Below are 26,743 nucleotides of genomic sequence, written 5' to 3' on the forward strand. Positions count from 1 at the left end.
TAGTATCTTAAAGTTTTTATGATTATCTTTGCAATATGAATCTCATCACATGGACATAATACATTCTAGGTATGTGTTCCTATGACCAACTCTTTGAAAGTTGCTTTGAAGGTTCCAGCAGCAGTGAAATGCCTGTAAGCTGGAATAGAATTCAGGAGATAGAAATTCTCAGAGACAAATGAGACTATAAATAGTGGAGCTTTGCTTCAAAGACAGTCTTCCAGTATTTGGATGGTCATTTTAATGTCTCTTTTGGAATTCAGCCTGATTACAAAAATTTGTTGAAATCTGTAAGAAATTAGGCTGAAGGTTTTAAACATAAATGTGATACTTGCTGAGAACAAATCAATGACGTGTTTGAAAAAATGATGATTATAGCAATGGTGCCATGATACAACAACATTTTGAACCTTTCCATATTTGAGCTATGGGTAGAATTTTAATTTCTTCCATGTAAATTTCTGCTACTATCTAAACAGTGAAATCAGAAGCTAAGAGAAATTAGGACAGGAGAAGAATAGGCAAGAGTAATTTCTGTCTTCTTGAAAAGAATCTTCCCTTCAAAAGAAACACATTTATGAATTCATTGCCTTTTGACAAGAGCTGTGGAAATTGTTCTGGCAGTAGCCACCGGTAGAATTTTTTTATTTGCAGGGAATACTAAAACAGTCTATTCCAAACTAGTGATCTCTTCCTATATTGGATAAGTCATGTAAAATCCAAGTTGACAAAAAAGTATTAACTCTCCTATTGACTAAATTCTATAAGTGATTACTTGACATATTTGTGCCCAAGGGAAATTATGTTCTCTTCACAGAACAGAATTTACAGGGTAAAATAAAGTAAATAAAATATTTGTAGGAGAGCCAACCTACTGACATCCATTATTCTTCTCTTAATCTTTTTATATAGATGGATATTCTAGGCTCAGGTTCCTTGAAACCTGTCTCAAACTTAGAAAAAAGGATTTGTCATAAGGATATAGCTTTAGGACATTAAGGATATTTTGAAATATATTTTTCTTCATTCATTTTTATTATTTTTTCACTTAGTTTCTAGGTGGTGGGATTTATCTTGTTAATTTTTCAAAAAAACAATAAATTACTTAACTTGTCAAATTTTCAGCTTCCTAATATATGTATTAAAATATTATTCATCCTATGTACCACAGATTTTGATACCTGATGTCACTTTCATTCACTTTTATATAATTTATTGTTTTTACTTTATACATTTGTAGGATACAGTATGATAATTCAATACATGTGTACAATGTATAATGATCAAATTAATGTTTCCATGTCTTTGTACATAAATTTTTGATTAACGTATTAATTTTACATATTTTGAAGTTCAATGTGATATTTCAAAATTATAAAAAATTATAATTCAAGATAGATTCATTAATAAAATATTTTAATTGGTGTTTATTTTAATTGTATTGAGTATTTCTTCTGTATCTATTTTTTTGGGGGGGGTGCCTGGGATCGAACTCGGGTCCTTGTGCTTGTGCAGCAGGCAGTGAAACCATTGAGCTAAACCCCCGACCCTCTTCTGTATCTTTATATATATAATTTATTAATTTCTAATTGTATTCTCTTCAAAATACAATATGAAATGGATTACATATGATATATGATTATATATTATACAAATGGATTACTTTTATCATACATACTCTCGTTTCTCTTCAGATTGTATAGGTCTTTTGCCTTTTACTTTCATCATCTAATAACTGGTTCATTTTACTGCATATTTTATGTACAGTTGGCTATAAGGGCATGTTCCAGTTTATGTAAAGCAAGTTTCTTGACCTATGCATTCTGTGCAAAACTCTTGGATAATTGTTTCCTTTAAATTTGTCTTGTTTCTAAGCATAGTTTTCCCATCCTTGGTTTATCTACCATAGATATTTTTATGGGAGACATGTGCTCAAAACAATGGATGTTATCTGTCTTGTTTATTCTAATAAATATATATATACAGTTGTATAATTCTGACAGATTTACTTATTTTTATGAAAATCACTTTTTACTGTTTCTTCTTAAATAGTACAAAGTTTTCAGTATCTTCTTCTGTCATGTATTATTAATGTTTAAAATGTTCAAAATTGAAATAGGACCATTTACTTCAGAGGTATCGTATATTGGAGTATTCATTTTAGCATCTTTAAGTACAATCATTACTTGTGATAGAAGAAAAATTCTTTGAAGGTAAATTGTTGGCCTCTAAAGGTTAAGAAAAATATGTGAGTCCTAAATTGATATTTTTAAATACTATTACTTCTAAATTTCGACAAACTTGAAGCTTTTACCAAGATCATTTATATATTTTCACATTACTGTAATTTAAATTTTCTTTGTCATATTAAAAGTGGTACAGAGTTTTGTAATAACATAGCCAAACAATATTGAGTGACTTTAGGTAAAATATCTTTTAATCCCATCTACCTTTAATTCCAGACCTATTTCCCTAGAATAGTCACACTTTCCTATTTTCACTTTTATGTCTGATAATTATTAACATAATTCTAAGTAGTATTTCTTTTTATTCACTTCTGAGTATATGAAATTCATTAACAAGCAATTTTGTAAGATGAGGAATTAGTACTCCTTTCTCAATCTTAGTTTTGTTTGGGGTGTTATTCTTAGCTTTTATGTTGTTTATATAACTTTGATAATATTATGAAAATTCCATTGCTCATTTCAACAGATATTATCTTCCTGATATTATTGGAAGGTAAGCTTAAACTACATGACTATCAAAACTAAATCTTATGTGTTATTAACTTGGCAGGCCTACAAAAATAATAGGAGTGAATCAGCAGGCATATCCTCAACAGTGCAATCTGTTTAAACTTAACATTCTAACAGAAAAAAAAACCTCAGATTCAATTTTTTTAAATTATAGATAAAAATAAAATGATTTCAAGAAGTCAGAAAAAATAAGTCAGAAAGTGTTTGGGATTTCTCACTGCGTTAGTCAACTTTTTGTCACTGTCCACCAAATACCTCACACAGACAACTTAAAGAGAAAGAGTTTGTCTCATGGTTTTGGAAGTTTCAATCAATGGTCTACTGGGCTCAAAGTAGAAAAGGCATGAGAGAGGACAGATGGAAGAAAACTGCTCAACTGGTGTCATCTAGGAAGCAAAGAGAAAGGGAAAGAGCAAGACAGAAAGGGGCCAGGGACAACATCAAGTTCTAAGGTCATACTCCTGTGACTCACCTGGACACACTCAAAAGTGTGCTTTGCTAATCTTCTAGGTAGTCTCTTAAGCCACTCAAAAAATCTGACAATGAAGATTAACCATCACACCTGGCATATTCCTCTGGATAGGACACAAAGAATACTCAGATTTGAAATGCCTTCTCAGTGTCTGAGAACTACCACAATTTTAGAAAGGTTCCCATATATTTAATTAATTGAATCGTGAATAATATAGCTTAATTATAACTAGGCTTTGGTGGGTATAATCAGATTCCTTTAAGAAATGATTAGCAAAAACTGGTCAACCCATAATTATGTTCAAACATATGTATTTTGAAGAGCCTCAGAATTGTTTCATTTATGGGGCAAATACAGGTATTTTATATGAATTAAGCTGACTATTGAGATTGTACAGAGAGAGAGTAAAGGGGACAGTGAAGGGGGAGAGGTAGAGAGAAAGGAAGGGAGAAAGGGGGTGCGAGGAAGAGTTTTGTTGGAATGCTTTTGTGTGTGTATGTTAAAGAATAATCTTCTGGATTGTATGGAGTAATTTGGACATTGTCTTGCTATTTTCATAGTTTAAATCTACATTTAAGGAATAAAATAGAATATTGGTAGGTTGCTAATACCATTACTTCCTTGTTTAATCAGGAAAACATAGCATTGAGAGAGATCACTAACAATAACAAACTCCTAAGTTTATGTGGTTTCCAAATATTGGCCAATAATTAACTTTCTGATAATTTTAATAAAACTAAGTATTACATGTGATGTCTTTATCATTGCTCTTTTACCATATTATCACTGTACATTTCTCTTCAGAATTGAAACTATTAGTTTTGCATAAGAGGATAGAATGTATTTCCATGTTCTGTCAAGTCAAAAAAAATAATTGAAAGAATATTGTTTTCTTTCCTCAGAATGTGAAATTGTCAGATATTGAGATAAACTTTATTTTCTTTTAGGATTACTACTTACATATTTAAGCTGATGGTTACAAAAAGATAAAAAATAAAGTAGTGTTTCCCGAACAGTGTTCTGAGTTACTAGTTTAAAGAGATGTTAATGAAATTTCTAGAAAATACGCTCATAATACCATTTTCTTCAAAAAGACCTTCGGTCCTGTAAATTACCTTTTTCCAGTATTTTCTTTTTTATAATATTTCCTAAACTTGTCTGTTTATTGAGCTTTTCATTTTTCTACATATGTACTTTCCAAATATATACATAAGTATACACACACATATATACACGCATATATATGCACATATACACATACATATACATACATGTATACATATGTATACACACATATATACACACATATGTATACACACATACATATACATAACTTTTTTTCTTTTTTTTTCATCATACGTGTTATCGACATAGAGGTCAATAAACTATGTGCCATTCACTGTTTTCCTAAATAAGATTTAATTGTAACTTAACTGTCCCCACTGTGGTTTATTTGATAAAATGGCAGAATTGAGTAGCTGTGACATAAGCCTGTGGTTGGAATAGTCTAAACATATTTGTTATCTGATCCTTTTCCAAGAGAGAAAAAATTTCCTAGTCTTGACAACAAAACAGAAAACCACTGAACATCAAATTGAAAAGCAAAGACTTAAAGCAATATAATTGTAAATTTAATATTTTTGCTGATCACTATGAAGTAAATGTATAGGCTTGCATAATATATAACTAGTTTTGTATATGAAATTTCAGTGATGTTACTTAGATTTCTATAGAATTAAAACATCTATTTTTAAAGTTTTTCATTTTAATACGTGTATGAAATGTAAAAAAAAATTAGGAAAAAATATAAGTATTATAAATCTTATCTAAATGAGAGAGCAAAACTTTGCATTATAAACTTTGTTTCAGATATCTTTTGATTAAATCTACTAGGAAAATTAAAAATGTATTATCCTTCCATAATTTTGTTTTAGTAGAAATTCCTATTATAAAATTCTATCTACACACTTCCTGGATCTTATTATTTTGTAATTGAGGGTATGTTGTTCCCTCTTCAGATTCAAAATTAACTAGTGCAAGAAGTTAAATTACAAATTTTTAAATTTGGCTTAACTATCAGTTCATTGATATTTAACCATCTAAACTAAAATATCTCAGTATAAATTTTCCATAAAGTGTTAGTAATGCGAATGAACTAAACTCTTTGAATTTTTTTCCAGGAAGAACTGAATCCCATTATTGTTACTCCGCCAATCCAAGCCATTGATCAGGACCGGAATATTCAGCCTTCATCAGATAGACCAGGCATCCTCTACTCCATCCTTGTCGGTATGTATCTGGTCACATTTTATACAGTCAGTTAGCACTCTGGGACTCTAAAAGTTCTCTTATAGAAAAGGAAATCCTTTTAATAATAAGATCTTCTTGTTGGAAATTATTGTTACATAAAGTTGTTTCTTCTCAGTTTCAGTGAAATGTGTAGATGAATGAATGAAAAGATGGAAGAAGCAAAACAAAATAAGACATTAATCTGCATATTGGTAATTTTATCCTTATCAGTTTATAAATGATTATCTAGAAATAAGTTTTTAAAAATCAAAGAAAAAGCTTTCTGTCTTAGTTACTTTCTCATCACTGAGATACAATACCCCAGGCTCATAGTTTAAAGCAGGAAAGGTTTATTTTGGATCACGATTTATAGAGGTTTCAGTACATATTTGACTGGCTAGAAAGCAGGATCACATGACAGAGGGGCATGGGCAAAAGAGAAAAAGCTCATGGTGTGGTGGCAGGAAGCAGAAAGATATCAAGGAAAGAGGTAGGGAGATTGACCTTTCCAGGCCTGTCCTCAGTGACCTATCTCCTGTGACCGGGCTTTGCCTCCCAATAGCACAATTAGCTATAAACTCATCAGTGGACTAATTCATTGATGACAATCACACCCCCATGATGCAATCACCCCTAAAACCCCCACATATGATTATATGAGGCTTTGGGAGATATCCAGATATAAACCATAACACTCTCTAGTGTATTTTAATGTAGTTAGATACGATACACAATTCTGATCACACATAAGTTAATTAATTTAGGACTATTTTGGAACCATGCAGGAAAAGGGAGAAAGATCACAGTTAGCCCAAGGGCACAGGATGTATTATATTCTTGGCTAACTTTTTCCTTGAAAATTTTCTCAGAAGCTATCCTAATTCATTCTTAAGCATATACTGCTAATTGTGCAAAAAACAAAAAAAAATGATCAGAATTTGATTATACTGTTCTTCTTAATTTACTTCTCAATATGTATGTTGCTGATATTAATGGTTTATAAGCTGTAGAGAGACAGATACATGCGAGATGGACCATGCATCTCTTAATGAAAAAGGGCTGATTTTAAAGATGCTGTGAAAATAACTTCACAGAGTCCAACATTAGTCTTAGACTTCTTCCTATCTTCTTGCTTCTAGACTATGTGGCTACATAACAGCCAATAGGCAGTAAACACATTCTAAATGGTTATGCTTTATCAGTTTAGAAATGCTATCTATAAAGCAGGCATAGTGGCACACACCTCTAATCCCAGAAACAACGGAGGCTAAAGCAGGAATTTTGAAACTTTGGATCCCACCTGGCACTTTAGTGAGTTTTTATTTCAACACTAAAATAAAAGGCTAGATGTAGCTGACTGGTAGATTATCTCAGGGTGCAGACCCCAATACCATACATAACACACACACACACACACTCACACAATGCTTTTTGTAAAGAAAAATTCAAGTAATTTTGGTTCAAACCTTTAATCTTTAGAACAAACACATACCATGAACCTATTACAGATACAAGACTAAATTATTAGAAAGGTTCTTTTAGGTCTATAGAGATTTTGGTAGAGATAATAGGAAATAAGTTTTATTTAATTGATTAGAAGCTTGATTATATGTCAAGAATTATGTCAACATGCTAGATGCTGTAGACACAGAGCTGAGAGATACCAGTAATAGGTTATGAAGGGTAGAGTTTGTGGCTAAAAGGATATCAAAAGATAAATTAAAACACATTGTTTCAGGTAATAGAAATATATTTTGAATTGGATATCCTGTGAGCTCCTGAGAAGGAAGCAGGATTCATCTCAGGAAGAGTCATTTTATCAGAAAGACTAGAGAGAAGAGTTATCTAGTAGATGATCCAGCATGTGAAAAGCATAAAAGACAAAATTTAAGAATACATTTAGGACGGTTAGGGATTTAACTCAGTGATTCCACCATCTTCCTCGCAAGTGCAAGGTCCCAAGTTCAATCCCCTGTACCAAAAAAAAAAAAAAAAAAAAAGAGTAGACTTAGGAAACCTGGCTATTCAAAGTAGCTGGACATTAATAATATTTATAAGTTTCTTTTTAAATTTAAAAAGTTACTCTCTGTCTTTACATAAATGGACACCTACCCTATAGAGGAAGACCATTCATTGACTTCATGGAACTGGTAGTATTTTCTGACAGTAGCAATAGCAAATGCACAACTATTACAATAAGAAAGTATAAGATTAAAAGGTAGAAAGGAATAGAAAAAGCCAGAAGGGAAAATGGAGCACAATGAATGAGTAGTTTTAAAATTACAAGAGGAGGGTTACAGTATTAAACAAGATGATTGGCATATGCTTTGTTAAAAATGTAAGATGTTAGGAAAAGCATCCAGAAGATGAGGGAGTTTTTCATTTTGATATTCCAGGAAAGAGGTAGTAAGCAGAGACAAAGTCTTATGATATCCTGGTGGATTTCAGAAATATCAAAAAAGCTGGTACCAATGAGAGATGAGAATCAGGTGAATGTAGAAAGACAAGAAATAAGAGAAAGCCAGGAAGTATAGATCTAATAGGTTTTTTACCTATTTTTTCTTTTATCCTGAATGAAATGAGGGGCCAATATTTGAGCAAAAAAATGACATAATGAGGTAGTGTTTTATTTACCTATAACAATGGGATAATGGATACTCTGAAATAAGAGACATAATCATTTATTCTACCTTTGTTCTTGCTACTAAATTACACATTCTTTCATAGTATTTTATATTTTAGAAGGCAGCATATTTTAGAGATTGAAAGTCCAGCCCCTGAAATTATACTGTTATGTTAAAATCCTGATTTTAACACAAATCATGTTATGTGAGTTATTTAATTTTTGTTTACTTCCATTTGCTCTTCTTTAATGTAGAATTGATGAAAATAGACCTTAATTTTGAGGATTTGATTTAATATAGATAAAAATACACAATAGTGGCTGGGAAAAATATTGCCCAATAAATGCTAGTTAATGTTGTTATTATTGTCAGAAAAAAAATAAGGTATGTTTTTTAAGTCACATCAAACTTGTATAAGTAGAAGGACAAAAACAAAATGCAACACACACACAACTATAAAGCAGGAGTTTAATAGCTTTGTTTTCACCTACTTTATCAAAATGATTCATTTTCCCTAAATCCATCCAAATAATTCTGAATGTATGTACTCCTCAGATCTACCACTCCATTGCCACATAGAGAACTCCTCTCCTGCTTTAAGACTTATGGATAGTTTCTGTGTACTAAATGTGATGATACAAATGATTATGCCTGAAAAGATCACCCAAGGGTGATTACTGGTCCTACTATCATTTCTATCAGTGGATGAATTGCTCCCCTGCAACAGATCACCTTTATCAACCTAAGTCAACTTTATGTCACTTGACCCATTATTCCTGATGATGCATTCACCAGAATTGTCTGCAAAAAAAGGTGGGGGCTGAGATTGGCAGGGATAATCTGAGTAAAATAGAGTATACACAAAATCAGAAACAAAATAACTCCTATCCACAAAGTGGAGTAAGATTTATGTGTAAATTTTGTGACTTCTTTAGAGATAAAGTAAAATTCAGATAGACTGCCTAATTAATGGTTTTTCCATGTCTATTAGGATGATGAATTTTAGGTTAAAACTGGAACATTTACTATAAGAAAAAATATAATAAAATATTAAATGGTTTGTAGAAATAAGATTTCCTGATGAACTAAAATTTTCCATAAAACCAACAGAAGCTGAGATGTACCAAAATGGTTTTCTTTAGATTGTAATCATTTGAAAAAATACCAAGGTATAACTTTAAGGATTGAAGTTGATTGCTATAATCAGTACTACACAGTAAAACTACTTTAATTATGAGAGTAGATGGAAATTTTAGCAATTTTAAGGATATAGCTCACATAAAATCAGCAAAAAAATAAGTCAGAATGTTTAAAAGGTGATCCCTTCACTATGGTTTGGATGAATATCCCCCAGATGTCCATATTTAAAGGCTTGATCACCAAGCTGGGAACTGGATGTGCTGTGGACCTTTAAGAGGCAAGGTCTACTGGGAGATTTTTAGGTCACTGGGAGCATGCAATTGAAGACAACTGTGTGACTCCAGTCATTTCTCCTCTCTCTTTTTCCTGGCCCAAGACATGAGCACTCACTCTGACTTTAACTCCCATTAGTGTAATCCACCATCTTTATTAAGGGTCCAAAGAAATGTAATCATTAAGTGTGGGGCTTAAACCTCTGAATCTGTGAGTTAAATCTTGTTTCATAAGTGAAAAATATAAAATACAAAATAAATATAAAATTAAAAAATACAGTGACACAAAACTGACTAATATCCTTCATAAAAACAATGAAAAAATGGTGAAAACATAAAAAGTGAATTCCTAATGAACTTTAAAAGAATTAAATTCTGGAAATTAACTGAGTCTTCCAGTATTTTGGGAAATATTTATATAAGAAAAATAGAAATATATTGGTAAGAAGAGTGAGTTTTGTGGGCCTTTCATTTACCTAAGCTTCACCCCTGCTATGTAGCTCAACAGTAGCATTGAAAAATGACAGCCTAAATTCCCACAGTAGTTGGGAAGCCATAATATGAGACAGAATAAATCTGGAGCAATTTTCAAAAATCTCATTCACAGGGCTGGGGATTTAGCTCAGTGGTTTCACCACCTGCTACGCAAGTGCAAAGACCCGAGTTCGACCCCCCCCCAAAAAAAAAATCTCATTCACAAAAAAATTTTTAGTGGATGACCTGTTTGGTGGTTCCTTGGAAAAATTCTCATAAAAAGCTGTCTCAGATCACTCACTACAAAAGACATTATCTCTTGGGGGCACTTACCAAAGACAATTATATGCAAGTGTTTTACTTTTCAGCTAGCTAATTTTATGGAAAATAGTTAAAGCAAAGAATGGAATAATGAAAGGGCTTTAGAGGAAAAAAAAACAAAGAATGATATCCATAAGGGACTTAAAAAGTTTTAAAATATTTATGATAACCTAGAAGAACAGTAAGATTCATGCTGCATGTGTGTGCTCAGGAAACTCTTGGAAGGATCCTAAACTTTCTCTTCTCTGGCTGACTTTGAGATCTGCAACAGCTCTAAGTGAAGATTAAAATGGAGATTTTCATGACCAGTTTGAGCACTAAAGATGTGAGCCAATGTGCACAAAATTCTCCTAAGCACTAGGACATTTCCTGGTTTTGTGTGTGTAAAAAAAGGACTTTATTCAATTATTATTTACCAGTCGAATAAATAATCTCTTCCCTAACCACACACGACAAAAAGTTCAGACTTAAAGTATCAGCTAGAAAAGTGAGAAAACAAATAAGTTACAACAGTAGTATCAAGTTGAAAAAACCTTGTGGAGTACTGTGATTTCTAGAATTATCACTTAATACTATTTGAAATGTCCAATCATAAACAAGATTATAAGACTATAAGGAAACAGTAAAGTAAGGTTTGAATAACTTGAAAATTCAATAAAAGAGATGCAAATTCAATGAAAGTTCAATAGAGAATTTTCCTGAGGAAATCAAGATATTATCTCACTAGAAAAAGGATTTTAATGTCCTATTTCACATATACGAGCTAAATGAAACCATGTGCAAGAAAATTACTAAAGAAAAGTGGGGGATGTGAGGATGATCTGGTTGATTCAGCTCATCAGGCTGACTAGAAAGGTGTCCCCTTCCTCCCTCAACATTTCATGTGTTTCCCTCCCAATGCTGTATACTTGGTCAAAGAGGATGACCACTCCAGATAGAGGAGGACAGTTTTCTTGATCAAGAGTGTGTGAGTAGTTGTGTTCCCCTGGTGGTACTTGCAAACAAGCTCTCTAAAAAATCTATGAATGATATATTGACACATATAGAATCTTAAAAAGTTAAATTTATGAAGAGTAACTAAATCAAAATTGAAAAATATTTCTGAAAAGAATAAATTCACTCAAGTACTGAATAGCACATTCAAGCAGGAAGAAGAGATCAAATGACATGAAAACTAAAGAGCAGAGAGAAAAAAATGTAAAGAAATGTGAATGTAACACAGAAGTCTGTAGAACCCCATTCATCATACCAACATATGTAAAATGGGAAATCCAGAAAAGAGGAGAGAATTAATATGAATAAATAATGTTACCAAACTTCCTAGATTGAAGTATAATAGTAATGCATCCAAGTAGCTAATAAGTGCCAATTAAGATAAATTCAAAGAGATGCATGCTATACCCACCCGAGTCAGGATGTGAAATGGCATAATGAAAGCAATAAAGAACAGCAACTTTTCATGGCCATATGATGGTCAATAAAATTGACATGACATTTCTCATTAGAATCCATCAAAACCACAATACAATTGGATGACATGTTCAAAAAGCTGAAAGAATGGAAGGTCAACAAATAATTTCTTCTGGGACAAATCCACCATTCAAAAATGAATGATCAATTGAGACATTCCAAAATAAATAAAAATAAAGTTTATCAGTAGCAGGCCTGCCTTACAGAAGGTTATGGAGAAAAAGAAAGACTAACAACATAAAGTAGACCTCTCAGAATTAGCTTCAAGTAACAAAATATATTTACTCAAAGGCATAAGGAATGCTCTCCAGTACACATGTTGGGCTGTAAAAATAGGTGTATTAAATTAAAAATAATTGAAATCATACAAACTGTTATTTTGTGATCACAGTGGAATGAAATCAGAAATCAATAGCAAAGGAAAAATTTGAAATTAACCTATATGTGAAAATTAGAAAATATAGTCTTAAGTAGCTAACAGTTCAAAGAAGGAATCTAAAGGGAAATTAGAAAACTACTTTCAGATAAATAAAAACAAAAACAATGTAATCAAACATGTAAAACAACTTAGGTGAGAGTAAGATTTATAGTTATAAGTAGTACAAATATAAAGAAGAATTTGTAATCAACAATGTAATCTTACATGAAGACATTGGAAGAAGTTGAACAAAATAAAGCAAGAAGAAATACAGAAATAATGAATACCACTGTGGAAATTAAATAGATATTAGAAAAACTATAGAGAAAAATCAGTAAAACTAAAAGATAATTCTTTGAAAAGACCAAAAAATTAACACATCTCTAAGTAGATTCATTTGGAATCAAGGAGATCAGATGTAATTTCTAAATTTTCAAAAGAAAGACAGGACCTTACTATTCATGTTAGAGAAAGAAAAATATCATCAAGAAGGATCTTGTACAGTACAAAACAACCAGATAAATTACTCCAGTGGACAAATTCCCAGAACAACTGAAAGTGATCCAAAAAGAAATAGTCTGAACAGATCCATGACAAGAAAAGAGATTGGCATAGTAATCAAACTCCACAGAGAAGAACCCAAGCCAGGAGATTTTACCAGTAAATTCTAACAAATGGTTAGAAGAGATGTAAAATCCATCATTTACAAACTCTTCCAAAAATTGCAAGAGGGCACTTTCTAATTCATTGCATCACACTTGTACCCAGACCAGACAGACCCCAGGACAGCAAAAGCTAAAGTACAACATTCCTTACAAATAGAGAAATGAATTTTCTCATTCAAGAAACAAATTACACACAAAGGAAATCCCATAGAATCACAGGATACTTGTTAACACAAACCCTCAAGTCAAGAAGAGCTGTGAGTGATGTATTTCAAGACTTAAAGGAAAACAACCCCCAACTCAGGTTGATGTACCCTGAAAAATTATTTTTCAAAATTGATTGAGAAATAAGATAATTTCATGATAAAGAGCACCGGAGGAACTCCATGAATATCAAATTAGCATTCCAAAAATTTTTAAACAATATCCTAGGAAAAGACAATGAGGATCACAATGTCAGGAAGCCCAGCAGAATGAATCCATCAGGCAAGACAAGAAATTAAATGCAGAGTGGAAGAATCCAACAAAAAGAAGTCATCACAAGAATAAATCAATACATATCAATTATAACCATCAATGTTAATGGTTTCAATCACCAATCCAAAGAAACTGGCAGAATGTGTCAAGAAGAAAGATCCTACAATATGCTGCATACAAGAAACACACATAATTCAAAAAGAAACTCATAGACTGGAAGTTAAAGGGTAGAAAAAAAGTACTCCATGCAACAGGATCCTAAAAAAAAGCAGGAACAGCTATTCTATTTGTAGAGCACATGGATTTCAAACCAACACTGATTAAGAGGGACAAAGAGGACAACACATCCTTGTAAAGAAAAAAATCCAACAGGAAGAGATGACAATCATAAATATATATTCAACAAATACTAGTGCACCCAGTCTCATAAAATAAATACTAATGGACATGAAAAATCAAATAAGCACTAATACAATAGTAGTGGGGGACCTCAATACCACACTGTCACAAACAGATATATCAACTAGGCAGAAAATAAAAACCAAAAAAATAGAATTTAATCAACCTCTTGAACAAATGAAGTTAACAAATGTTTACAAAATGTTCCACCCCATAAAATCAGAACACTCATTCTTTTTTAGTGCATATGGTTCCTTAAAAATAGAACACATACTTGCTCCTAGAACGTGTTTAAGTAAGTGCAAAGGAATGGAAGTTATCCCCTATATATTATCAGACCATAGTGTGATGAAATTGGAGATCCATAGCAAAAGAAACTGGAAAAATTTCATAAACACATGGAAATTGAACAACACACTTCTGAATAACCAATGGGTCACAGAGGAAATTAAAGAAATTAGACAGTTCCTTCAGTTAAATGACAGTGACAATACAACATATCAGAATCTATGGGACAGAATGAAAGCAGTCTTATGAGGGAAATACATAGCAATAAATACACATATTAGGAAAACAGAGCGAGCCCTGATGCTGAACCTCAAGCTTCTAGAAAAAGAAGAGCAGGACAAGCCCAAAATTCATACAAGGGAGGAAATTATAAAGATCAGACCAGAAATGAATCCAATGGAATCTAGGAGAATGATACAACAAAATCAATGAAGCCAAGAGTTTGTTCTTCAAAAGAATCAACAAAATTGACAACTCCTTAGCCAACTTATGAGAGAAAGGAAAGAAACGGCCCAAATCCATGCAATTAGGAATGAAAAGGGTGAAATTACAATGGACCCAGCAGAAACTCAGAGGATCATCTGTACCTACTTTGAGAACCTATATGCCCGTAAGATGGAAAACACAGAAGAAATGGACAGATTCCTAGATAACTGTGTACTACCAAAATTGAATGAAGAAGACCTACAAAATTCTAAACAACCCAATATCAATCAACAAAATTGAAAATGTAATTGAAAACTTACCAACTAAGAAAAACCTGGGTCCTCATGGCTGCATTATTGAATTCTACAAAACATTTAGAGAGGACCTACTGCCACTACTGTTTAAACTCTGCAATGAAAATGGAAGAGAATCAATATTCCTGAATTCATTCCTAGAAGGAAGCATCACCTTGATCCAAAAAGCAGAGAAAGAGCCAACTGAAAAAGAGAACTATAGGACAGTCTCACTAATGAACATGAGTGCAAAAGTCCTTAATAAGATACTGGCAAATCGAATACAGAAGACCATCAAGATCACACACCATGACCAAGTGGGGTTCATCCCAGGGATGCAGGGATGGTTCAATATACACAACTCAATCAATGTAATACACTATATCAATAGAGCCAGGATAAAAACCGCATGATCATCTCAATAGATGCAGAAAAACCATTTGATAAAATTCAACATGCATTTATGATAAAAACCCTACAAAACACTGGAATAGATGGTCCTTACCTCAAACTGATAAAAGCTATCCACAAAAAAGCAACAGCCAATATCATACTAAATTGTCAAAAACTGAAATCCTTCACACTAAAATCAGGAACCAGACATGGATGTCCACTAACACCACTCCTGTTCAATACAGTCTTGGAAACATTAGCCACAGCAATTAGACAAGAGAAAGAAATAAAAAGAATGAAGACAGGAAAAGAAGAAGTTAAATTGTCGTTATTTGCAGATGACATGATACTCTATCACATATGTATTAATGTTAAGTAGAGAATGCAAAGTTATTTAAAGGAAGATATATTCACAATGGAAAAATATTCAATTGAAATGTGGATTATTTAGCCACATATTAATTAAATGTAGCCTAGAATTTCATAAAAATAAATTAAAAGGAATATTATATCATGTGTCAATCATTTTCTAATAATTTTATTGAAAGCCTTTTAGGGATGGGGCTAGCTTTGATTCTCTATGTCTTCATAAATACAACATAAAAGTAATTTATTCATGCTGGGATTAAGTAAACATTTACTCAATCTAATTGAACTATATATGTGTTAATGACCTACATACATCACTGGAATAAATAATATTCACAAATATCATAAGAGTTTTGTTAACTTTTGTTTCTAATTTTATTCTCATCAAAGTCTAAAATAAGCAAACACTAAAAACCCAAATGTGAAACTGTTGTACCACTCACTCCTTTAGATAACTTAACAAAGTGGAATACCAGATCCATAAAGGAGTTAATTCATATTGGCTCAATGTCTATGTCACTTTATGAATTGAAGTTGTCAATCTGAGAAAAATAATATGTGAATTTCACAAACTTTGAATGTTGTGGCCATTGGTTTTGTTATTTTTAATTAATTATATTTAAATGGCACTGTTGCTGGCTCAATTTGTCAAGGAAATATATAAAAACGTATACTCTTATGGAGGAGCAGAGCTGCCCCCAGCTCTGAGGAGGTGAGCCATGTGGGCTCAGCACACATTCCCCCTGCCATTGAAATGAGAGGCCACATAAACAAGTCTCAAAAACAGACTTCCAGATCACCTAATGCAACCCCAAAGGGAAAGAAATGGAACAATCTGATACTCAATCACCTGTACTCCCTGAACTGGGAACAAAAAAGGATCTGGAAAAAATGAAATCAGAAATAATTTCTCAGATAACAGCAGAGATTGTGCCTAGTGCAAGACATGATTAATAAATCTAGAGAAGACACATAAAAAAAATAGAGGAACTAAAAGAAATAAAAAATTAAAAAAAATTTTAAAAGTAGAGGAACTATGGAACATGATGGAATTTCAACATAGGAAACAAATGGAATCCATAAAACAGATACAAACAGATTTCCAGGAGATTAAAAATTCCACTGAAAGCTTATGCAGCAGAATGAGCCAATGTGAGGACAGAATTTCAGATATAGAAGATAAGATTACATTTAATGACGAGGAAAAGAAAAAATTCTTTAAAATAGTAAGGGACCACAAGAAATCAATCCAGCAGCTACTAGATGATGCAAAGAAGAATAATATAAGACTGATCAGAATCAATGAAGAAACAGAAAAGAGGGTAGATGACATAAAAAAAAAAAACTGTTCACAGAAGTGATGGCAGAAAACTTCTCAAGCAGGGGAAAAGAACTTGACATTCAGATAAGGGAGGCATATAGGACTCCAACTAGCCTTGATCAAAAAAAATCTACACATAGGCATATAATTGTTGAGATTCCAGAAACCCAACAGAAGAACAAAATTCTACAAGCAGTTAGAGATAAGAAACAAATCACATGCAGAGGAAAGCCCATCAGAATCACAGCAGACTTCTCAATGCAAACCCTCAAGGCAAGAAGACTTTGGAGTGATGTATTTCAAGCCCTAAAGGAAAAGAGCCTCCAACCCATATTGATGTATCCTGAAAAACTATATTTCAAGATTGATGGTGAAATAAAATACTTTCATGACAAAGAGGACCTTAGGAACTTCATGAATAACAAACCACCACTCCAAAAACTTTTAGACAATATCCTAGGAAAAAACAATGAGGATCACAACCCCAGGAACCCCAGGAGAATTAATTCATTGGGTGCAACAAGAAATTAAACACAAAGGGGGAGCATCCAACAAAAATAAAAAGTCATGACAATGATCAACCAAAACATATCGGTTATAACCATTAATGTTAATGGTCTCAATTCACCAATCAAAAGAAATAGCCTGGCAGAATGGGTCAAGAAGCAAGATCCAACAATATGCTGCATACAAGAAACACACTTAATTCAAAAAGAAACTCATAGACTGAAAGTTAAATGGTGGAAAACAATACTCCAAGTGACAGAAATCCCCCCAAAATCAGGAGTAGCTATACTCTTTGCAGATCAAGTGGATTTCAAAGCATCAATGATTAAGACAGACAAAGAAGGACACATCCTTGTAAAGGGAACAATTCAAGAGGAAGAGATGACAATCATAAACATATATTCACCAAACACTAGTGGACCCAACTATATAAGGCAAATGTTAATAGATCTTTTTAAGTTCTTTATAGATTCGAGATAGTAGACCTTTGTCTGAGGAAGAGCAGGTGAAGATTTTTTTCCACATTGTGGGTTGTCTCTTCACACTGCTGGCAGTTTCTCTTGCTGTGCAGAAGCCTTTTAATAAGAAGAGATTCCATTTGTTGATTGTGCTAGTTCATGGGCAACTGAGGTTTTGTTCATGAAATCTTTTCCTACACTAATGTCTTCAAGGGTTCTACCTAACCTCTGTTCCAACTGGTTCTGAGTTTCTATTTTAATATTTAGATCTTTAATCCATTTTGATTTTAGTTTAGTGCATGGTGAGAGATACAGGTCTAGTTTTAATCTTTGGCAAGTTGAAGCCCAATTTTTCCAGCACCATTTATTAAAGAGGCTATCTTTCCTCCAGTGAGGGTATTTGGCTCCTTTATCGAAGATGAGATGGCTGAATGTGTCTGGTGTTGTTTCTGCATCTTCTACTCTGTTCCACTGGTCCTCAAGTCTGTTTCTTTGCCCATACCTCCCAAATTTAAAGACCCAATTGAAAAATGGGCATCTGAAATGAACAGACATTTCTCAGGCAAAGAAGTAGAAATAGCAAATAAATACATGAAAAAATGTTCAACATCACTGGTCATTCGAGAGATGCAAATGAAAACAACGCTGAGATTCCACTTCACTCCAGAAAGAATGACTCCGATCATGAAATCAACCAATAAAAAGTTCTGCCAGGGCTGTGGGGGAAAGAGGAACTCTGCTCCACTGCTGGTGGGAGTGTAGACTGGTGCAAGCACTGTGGAAATCAGTATGGAGATACCTCAAAGAACTAGGACTGGAAGTCTCATTTGACCTCGATAATCCACTGCTGGGGATCTTCCACAAAGAATTAGAAAAATCATACCACAGTGATATATGTGCACCCATGTTCATAGCAGCACAGTTTGTAATAGCCAAAAGTTGGAAACAACCCAAATGCCCATCAACTGGAGACTGGATAAAGAAAATGTGCTTTTTAAAAATATAAAATGGAGTACTACTCAGGCATAACAAATGAGAAATTAGAGACATTTATAGCTAAGTGGATGCACATTGAGGTGATACTCTTAAGTGAAATAAATAGGACACACATGTATAAATACCAAATAGTTTCTCTGGTGTGAGAAACTGAAAGTGCAAATAAGGACTAAATGTATAATAGGTAATGTGAAATAAGAAAAGAGACAAAGGGGAAGGAAGTGGGAGGGCTGGGGAAAGGATAGAAGGGAATGGGATTAATATGAGAAAATGGAAAAATAGCAACAAAATCTTTGTAAATAGGGAGGAATGGAAGGGTTGAAGGGAGGCCTGGACAAAGGTGAAAAATAGGAACCAAGAGAAACTATGTAAAGGTGAAAATTTCCAATGATGGATGTCATTATATTGTATACCTAAAATGTACCAATGATTAGAATGAATAATCGATAATGTAAAATAGGAAGAAAAGGTGCAAAGGGGTAGGGGTAGTGGGAGGGGCAGGGGAAAGGAAAGAAGGGAAAGGAAAAATGATGAGAAATGGAAAAAATGGAAATAAAGCCTTTGTAAATAGGGAAGGGTGGAGGGCATGAAGGGAGGGCTAGTAATGGTGAAAAAATAAGAACCAAGATGCATTATGTAAAGGTACAGTTCCCAATGAGAAATGTAATTGTGTTGTATACTTACAATGTACCAATAAAAGAATTTAATACAAAAAATATTAATAGAAATGAAAAATCTAATAAGTACTAATACAATAGTGGTGGGATACCTCAATACTCCACTGCCACAAATAGATAGATCAACTAGACAAGAAAGAAGCAACAAAATATTAGAACTCAATCAAGCTCTTGAATACATGTTCTTAACAGATGTTTATAGAGTGTTCCACCCCACAAAATCAGAATACACTTTCTTTTCAGCTGCACATTGGTTGTTCTCCAAAATAGACCACATACTTGCTCATATAACATGTTAAATAAATGAAAAGGAATTGAAGTTATCCCCTATGTATTATCAGACCATAGTGTGGTGGAATTGGAGACTAATAGCAAAAGATACCACACGAATTTCATAAACACATGGAAATTGAACAACCTGCTTCTGAATAACCAATGGGTCACAGATGAAATTAAAGAAGAAATCAGACAGTTTCTACAATTAAATGACAATGTCAATACAACATATCAGAATGTATGGGACACAAGGAAAGCAGACTTGCAAGGGAAATTCATCCCAGGAAAACAAAGCAAGCTCAAATAAACAACATGATGCTGAACCTCAGACTTCTAGAAAAAGAAGAGCAGGACAAATCCAAAACTCATTTAAGGGAGGAAATTATCAAGATCAGAGCAGAAATCAATTCAATGGAGACTAAGAGAACGGTACAAAAAAATCAATGAAGCCAAGAGTTGGTTCTTTGAAAGAATAAACAAAATTGACAAAAGCTTAGCCAACCTTATCAGAAAAAGTAAAGAAAAGGCCCAAATTCATGCAATTAGGAATGAAAAGGGTGAAAGGTGAAGTTACCATGGACCCAGCAGAAACTCAGGATCATCAATACCTATTTTGAGTACGTACGTGTGCATAAGATTGAAAAAGAAATGGACAGATTCGTAGATATCTATGTACTACCAAAGTTGAATGAAGAAGACCATAACATTCCAAACAACCTAATATCAATCAATGAAACTGAAAATGTAATTAAAAACTTACCAACTAAGAAAAGCCCAGGTCCTGATGACTTCACAGCTAAATTTTACAAGATATTTAGAGAGGAACTAATGTCACTACTGTTTAAACTCTTCGATGAAATTGACAGTGAAGCAATATTTCCAAATTCATTCCTGGAAGCAAGCATCACTTTGATCCCCAAAGAAGAGAAAGACCCAACAGAAAAACAGAACTATAGGCCAATCTAACTAGTGAACATAGATCCAAAAATTTTTAATAAGATACTGGCAAATAGAATGTAGAAGATCATAAAAAAAAGATCATACACCCTGAAATAGCAAATAAACATTTGAAAAAAATGTTTAACATCACTGGTCATTTGAGAGATGGAAATGAAAACAACACTGAGATTCTACTTCACCCCAGAAAGAATGGCTGCTATCAAGAAATCAACGAATAACAAATGCTGGTTGGGCTGTGAGGAAAGAGGAACCCTGCTCCACTGCTTGTGGGAGTGTAGACTGGTGCAAGCACTGTGGAAATCAGTATGGAGATACCTCAAAGATCTAGGACTGGAAGTCTCATTTGATCCAGCTATTCCCCTGCTGGGTATCTTCCCCAAAGAATTAAAAGAATCATACCACAGTGATATATGTGTACCCATGTTCATAGCAGCACAATTCGTAATAGCTGAAATTTGGAAGCAGCCCAAATGCCCATCAACTGGAGACTGTATAAAGAAAATGTGTTTTTTTAATAAAATGAAGTACTACTCACCCATAAAAAATGAGAAATTAGAGACATTTATAGCTAAATGAATGCACATTGAGGTGATATTAAGTGAAATAAATAGGACACTCATGTAAATACAGAACAATTTCTCAGGTGTGGGGAACTGAAAGTGTAAATAAGGACTAAAAGGTATAATAGATAATATGAAATAGGAAGAAAAGAGACAAAGAGGAAGTGGAAGTGGGAGGGTTAGGGGAAAGGAAAGAAGGGAATGGAATTAATGTGAGAAAATGAAAATATGGAAACAAAGTGTTTGAAAATGGGGACAGATGGAGAGGTTGAAGGGAGGGCTCGGGAATGGGGAAAATTAAGAAGCAAGAGAAATTATGTAGATTATATAAAGGTGCAAATGTCCAATGATGAATATCATTATACTGTATACCTAATATGTACCAATAAAATTAGTAAATAATACAGAAAAAAATCATACACCCTGGCCAAGTAAGATTCATGCCAGTGATGCAGGGACGGTTCAACATACATAAATCAATAAATGTAATACAGTATATCAATAGAGCCAAGGGAAAAAAAAACATAAGATCTCCTCAATAGATGACGAAAAAGCATTTGTCAGAATCCAACATGCATGCATGAATAGTAACCCTACAAACATTGTAAGAGACTCTCTATCTCAATCTGATAAAAACCATCTAAGAAAAACAGCCAATATCATATTAAATAGTCAAAACTGAAATTCATAATGCTAAAAACAGGAGCAAGAAAAGGATGTATACTGTCACCACTCCTGTTTAATATAGTTTTGGAAACATTAGCCACAGCAATTAGACAAGAGAAAGAAATAAAAGGCATTAAAAAAAGAAAATGAAGGAGTCAAATTGTCATTTTTTGCAGACAACACAATACTCTAGAAAAACCCAAGAACTCCACCAAAAGGCTTCTAGCCTTAATAACCAAATTTAGTAGTGTAGCTAGTATAAGGTCAACACATAAAAATCAATAGCTTTCCTGTACACGAACAATAGACTCACTCAAAATGGAATGGGAGAAACAATTCCCTTCAGAATAGCACCAAAAAAATTGAAATACCTAGGATTTGACCTAATAAAAATAATCAAAGACCTTCACTTTGAAAACTATATCACCCTGAAAAAAGAAATCAAAGAAGATATCAGAAAATGGAAAGACATCACTTGCTCCTGTGTAGGAAGAACCAATATATTGAAAATGGCCATACTTCCAAAAACTGCTATGTAGATTCAGTGCAATCCCAATTGAAATTCCAACAGCATACTTCACAGACCTTGAGAAAACAACACAAAAAATGTGGAACAAGAGGAGACCTAGAATAGCAAAAGCAAGGTAGGGTGTATCATAATCCCCAAATTGAAACTATACTGTGAAGCTACTGTGATAAAAACAGCATGGTATTGGCAAAGAAACAGACCTGAAGACCAATGGAACAGATTAGAAGTTGCAAAATACAACTCCAGACACACTGAGCCACCTCACCTTCAAAAAAGGAGCCAAACACCCTCACTGGAGGTAAGATAGCCTCTTTAATAAATCGTGTTGGAATAATTGGGTTTCAACTTGCCAAAGATTAAAACTAGACCTATATCTCTCACCAGGTACTAAACTAAAATCTAAATGGATTAAAGACCTAAATATTAATACAGAAACACTAAACTGGCTGGGACAGAGGTTAGATAGAACTCTTGAAGACATTGGTGTGAGAAAAGATTTTATGAACCAAACCTCAGTTGCATGTGAACTAGCACAAACAAACAGCAAGTTGGAAAAGTCAGGTGTGGTGACACATGCCTATAATCCCAGCCCTCTGGAGGTTGAGGCATGAGGATTGCCACAATTTCAAGGCCAGCCTGGGCTACATAGTGAGTTCAGGACCAGCCTGAACTACAAAGGGAGACCCTGCCTCAAAACAAACAAACAAACTAAACAATCAACAAGTGGGATCTCTTCTTATTAAAAAGCTTCTGCACAGCAAGAGAAACCACCAAAAACATGAAGAGATAACCCACAACACGGGAAAAAATTTTTAGCAGCTGTTCATCAGACAAATGTCTCCTATCTAGAATATGTAAAGAACTTAAATGAATCAGACTTCCCAAATTTAAAGATCCAGTCTAAGAATGGGGATCTGAAATGAATAGATATTTCTCAGACAAAGAAGTATAAACAGCAAATAAACATATGAAAAAATGTTCAACATCACTGATCATTTGAAAGATGCAAATGAAAACAACACTGAGATCCCACCTCACCATAGAAAGAGTGATTGCTATCTTGAAATAAGGCAATGACAAATGCTGGTGGGGATGTGGGGAAAGAGGAACCCTGCTCCACTGCTTGTGGGAGTATAGACTGTTTCAACCACTGTGGAAATCACTATGGAGGCACCTCAAAATCTAGGACTAGAGGTCCTATTTGACCCAGCTGTTCCCCTGCTGGGTATTTTCCCAAAAGATATAAAAGAATCATACCACAACAGTATATTTGCACCCGTGTTCATAGTTGCACAGTTTGTAATAGCTAAAACATGGACACAGCCCACTTTCTTATCAACTGGAAACTGGATAAAGAAAATGTGATTTTTTTTAATAAAATGGAGTACTACTCAGTCATAAAAGGTGAGAAACTAGAGACATTTATAGCTAAATGGATGCACATTGAGGTGATACTCTTAAGTGAAATAAATAGGACACATATGTGTAATACACACATGTGTAAATAGGACACACATGTGTAAATAGTTTCTCTGGTGTGAGAAACTGAAAGTGTAAATAAGAATCCATAAGTATAATAGAGAATGTGAAATAGGAAGAAAGGGGGCAAAGAGAAAGGGGAAGTGGGAGGGTAGGGGAAAGGAAAGAAGGGAATGGAATTAATATGAGAAAAGGAATAAGTTGAAACAGACTTTGTAAATAGGCAGGGATGAAGATATTGAAGGGAGGGCTGGGGAATGGGGAAAAATAAGAATCAACATATATTATGTAAAGGTACAAATCTCCAATGATGAATGTCATTATATTGTATAACTAAAATGTACAAATAAAATTTTTAAAAAATTCTTATTCAAATACTATAAAATTAAGGCAGTTTAGAAACAAGATTGTATAGCATGACCAATTTGGATCTATCCAAGCAATGAAAGTTTTTCTTTAACAACAACAAAAATCATTTGATGTCATCAGCCTAATTAATAGGAAAAAATAAACACATTCATCAAAATCAAGCATTCAAATTACCTAATGAAATATTATGAAATTCATATGAAAACAGTGTTCAAACAAGAAAGATTTCCATTAAGTTGTTGTCGTAGTGGAAGACTTCAAAATAACTACTAAACTTGAAAGGTCAGGTTGGTGAAAATTTAAAAATCATGTAGAAGTTTAAGTGACTAAAAGTCTTTCAATAGAAAAGAAAATCAAAAAAATACATTGATTTCAAATTATTTTTTAAAGTTCTTGAAATATTTCAAAATTTGTTTTATAATAGGCTTAAAGTGTTGTTAAATTGCAAAAACTAGAATCAGTTCTGCTCTCGTTTGAAAACAGTGTAACTACTGAATCAAAGCTGAAAGAGACAAAACAAATTGCCATCAGTATTACAATTAAAAATATAAATGTATTTTGTAATTATCTCATTTATTAAATTTCTAAAATTATTTATAAAAATTTTAATTAAAACCTCAGACTTTAAATAATTCAAAATAGCTGGGTATGGTGGCACATGCCTATATTCCCAGCTTTTGACAGGCTGAGGCAGGAGATTCACCTTGACTTCAAGGCCAGCCTGGGCTATATATTGAATTGAAGGCAAGTGCAAACTACATAGTGAGAACCTGTCTCAATAGAAATATTGTAAAGTAATTTTGTGAATTTATAATTTAAATTTAAATGAATTCCTATACTCTATTCTGCCATTAGTTTGACATTTCTTTATAACAGTAAATTATAGCCAAAGGTGCTGTAGCATAATTAAAAACTAGGTGAAATTGGACTCAGAAGACCTGTGTTTGAATTCTGGATTCTCTACTTGTTATTTGGTACCAGGGATTGAACTCAGGACTTTGCACTTGGAAGGCAGGCAGTGAAACCACTGAGCTAAATCCACAATGTCTATTTGTTATTTGATTCAGAAAAATATATTTATTTCTATAATGCTTCACTCCCTATTCATATAAAGTGGTGAGAATTATTTTTAAAAGTCAAAACACAAGCCCACAACCCAGGGATGTAGCTCAGTGGTGCCACACCTGCCTGGCAAGTGTGAGGTCCAGAGTTCAATCCCTCATAACAAACAACAACAACAACAAAAATGTCAAAACACAAAACTGTTTTAGTCTAATTTAGATTCTTTCACAAACCAGATACATTATAAAATTAAAATAAAATCTCGTTTCCTTCAAAGTATCTCCTTCCCTCATATTACTTTTTGTCTAAATAAGTTTCCAATTGTATCTCATGCATGAACCTTGAGTTATTTTTAAAGTCACATCAAGATATTTGATATCCATGGTAAATCTTAAAGAAACCCAAATTACTTGGGAATTAATTTACTAGCTCGATTAAATACATCTACTACACCTATTTGTCTTTCCATTTTCTAGGTTTGCATATTAGAGTTATATGAATATCTAGCTTGATAAAGTGAAAGGAAAAAAATAGCAAATGTTTGTAGAAGTCATTCAAACTTTCCTACTTTTGGCTAGAGACTAGAAAGACATTATTGCTCTGGCTTTAGAACTAGTGTAAATGAAATCATATCAACAGTTATTAAGCACTGTTCTTTTGCACTAAATCAGCATTAAGACATATGTTATACAATAATTACTATCTTTACTCAGAAGGTGAAAGAGCTGAAGTCCATTCAAACATGAAGCATTCAAACATGAAGCAGTCAAACAAACAAATGCTTCTCTATTTCTGTTATCTAATAAAAATGGTTACTGTTTAGGTTCTTATAAACATAACAAATTCTTCTGTTAGGTAGAATACATTACCAAGTTAGATGCTAGAGCAGCAGTAGTAGGGTGTGTTAGATAAAGGAGAAATCATCATATCCAGAAATCACTATGAAAGAGACTGCTTGTACTTAATACATGCAAGAGCCACAAAAATATGAAGACTAGTATGAGTTTGATAATATTTTAATATTATGGCAGCTAAAACCTGTTACATGCCGGGTTAGAATGGAGATAGTAAGTTCAAAGCCTTGGATTCAAATTCTTTTATAAACTTCATTAACTCTGATAAGTGTTATTTGGTATTTGTATTATCATGGGCAGCTCTACAGTATACTCATATTGGGAAAGTTGCGAGGAACATAACATAATTTAATGTAGATGTTAGGTTGAATAAAGGAAGAAAATATCCTGAGGCCTAAATGTCTTGTATCACATATTTCAATTTGATATTTACTGGAAGAGTCCAGTTATTTTTGTTTGCTTTTGGTTTTTCTGTTTTTTTAT

At 33.2% G+C, this 26,743-nt stretch overlaps 1 protein-coding gene across 21 annotated transcripts in view; it reads left to right on the forward strand.

Annotated features, from left to right (window-relative positions):
* Pcdh15 (protocadherin related 15) overlaps positions 1-26,743 on the forward strand; it is a 1,622,160-nt gene that overhangs the window by 1,235,865 nt on the left and 359,552 nt on the right. For all 21 annotated transcript variants that reach the window (XR_015440346.1, XR_015440347.1, XM_087184836.1 and 18 more), the window contains one exon: positions 5,409-5,517. Coding sequence is in view for 19 of the 21 variants with exons in the window: in XM_087184836.1 (XP_087040962.1) it covers positions 5,409-5,517 (109 nt within the window). In the remaining 2 variants the exon portion in view is untranslated. The remainder of the gene's footprint in view (positions 1-5,408; positions 5,518-26,743) is intronic.

This window comes from Heterocephalus glaber, unplaced genomic scaffold (assembly GCF_053883595.1).
Source record: "Heterocephalus glaber isolate CG9 unplaced genomic scaffold, H.glaber_assembly_v1.0 deba00001497, whole genome shotgun sequence".
NCBI classification, from domain to species: domain Eukaryota; kingdom Metazoa; phylum Chordata; class Mammalia; order Rodentia; family Bathyergidae; genus Heterocephalus; species Heterocephalus glaber.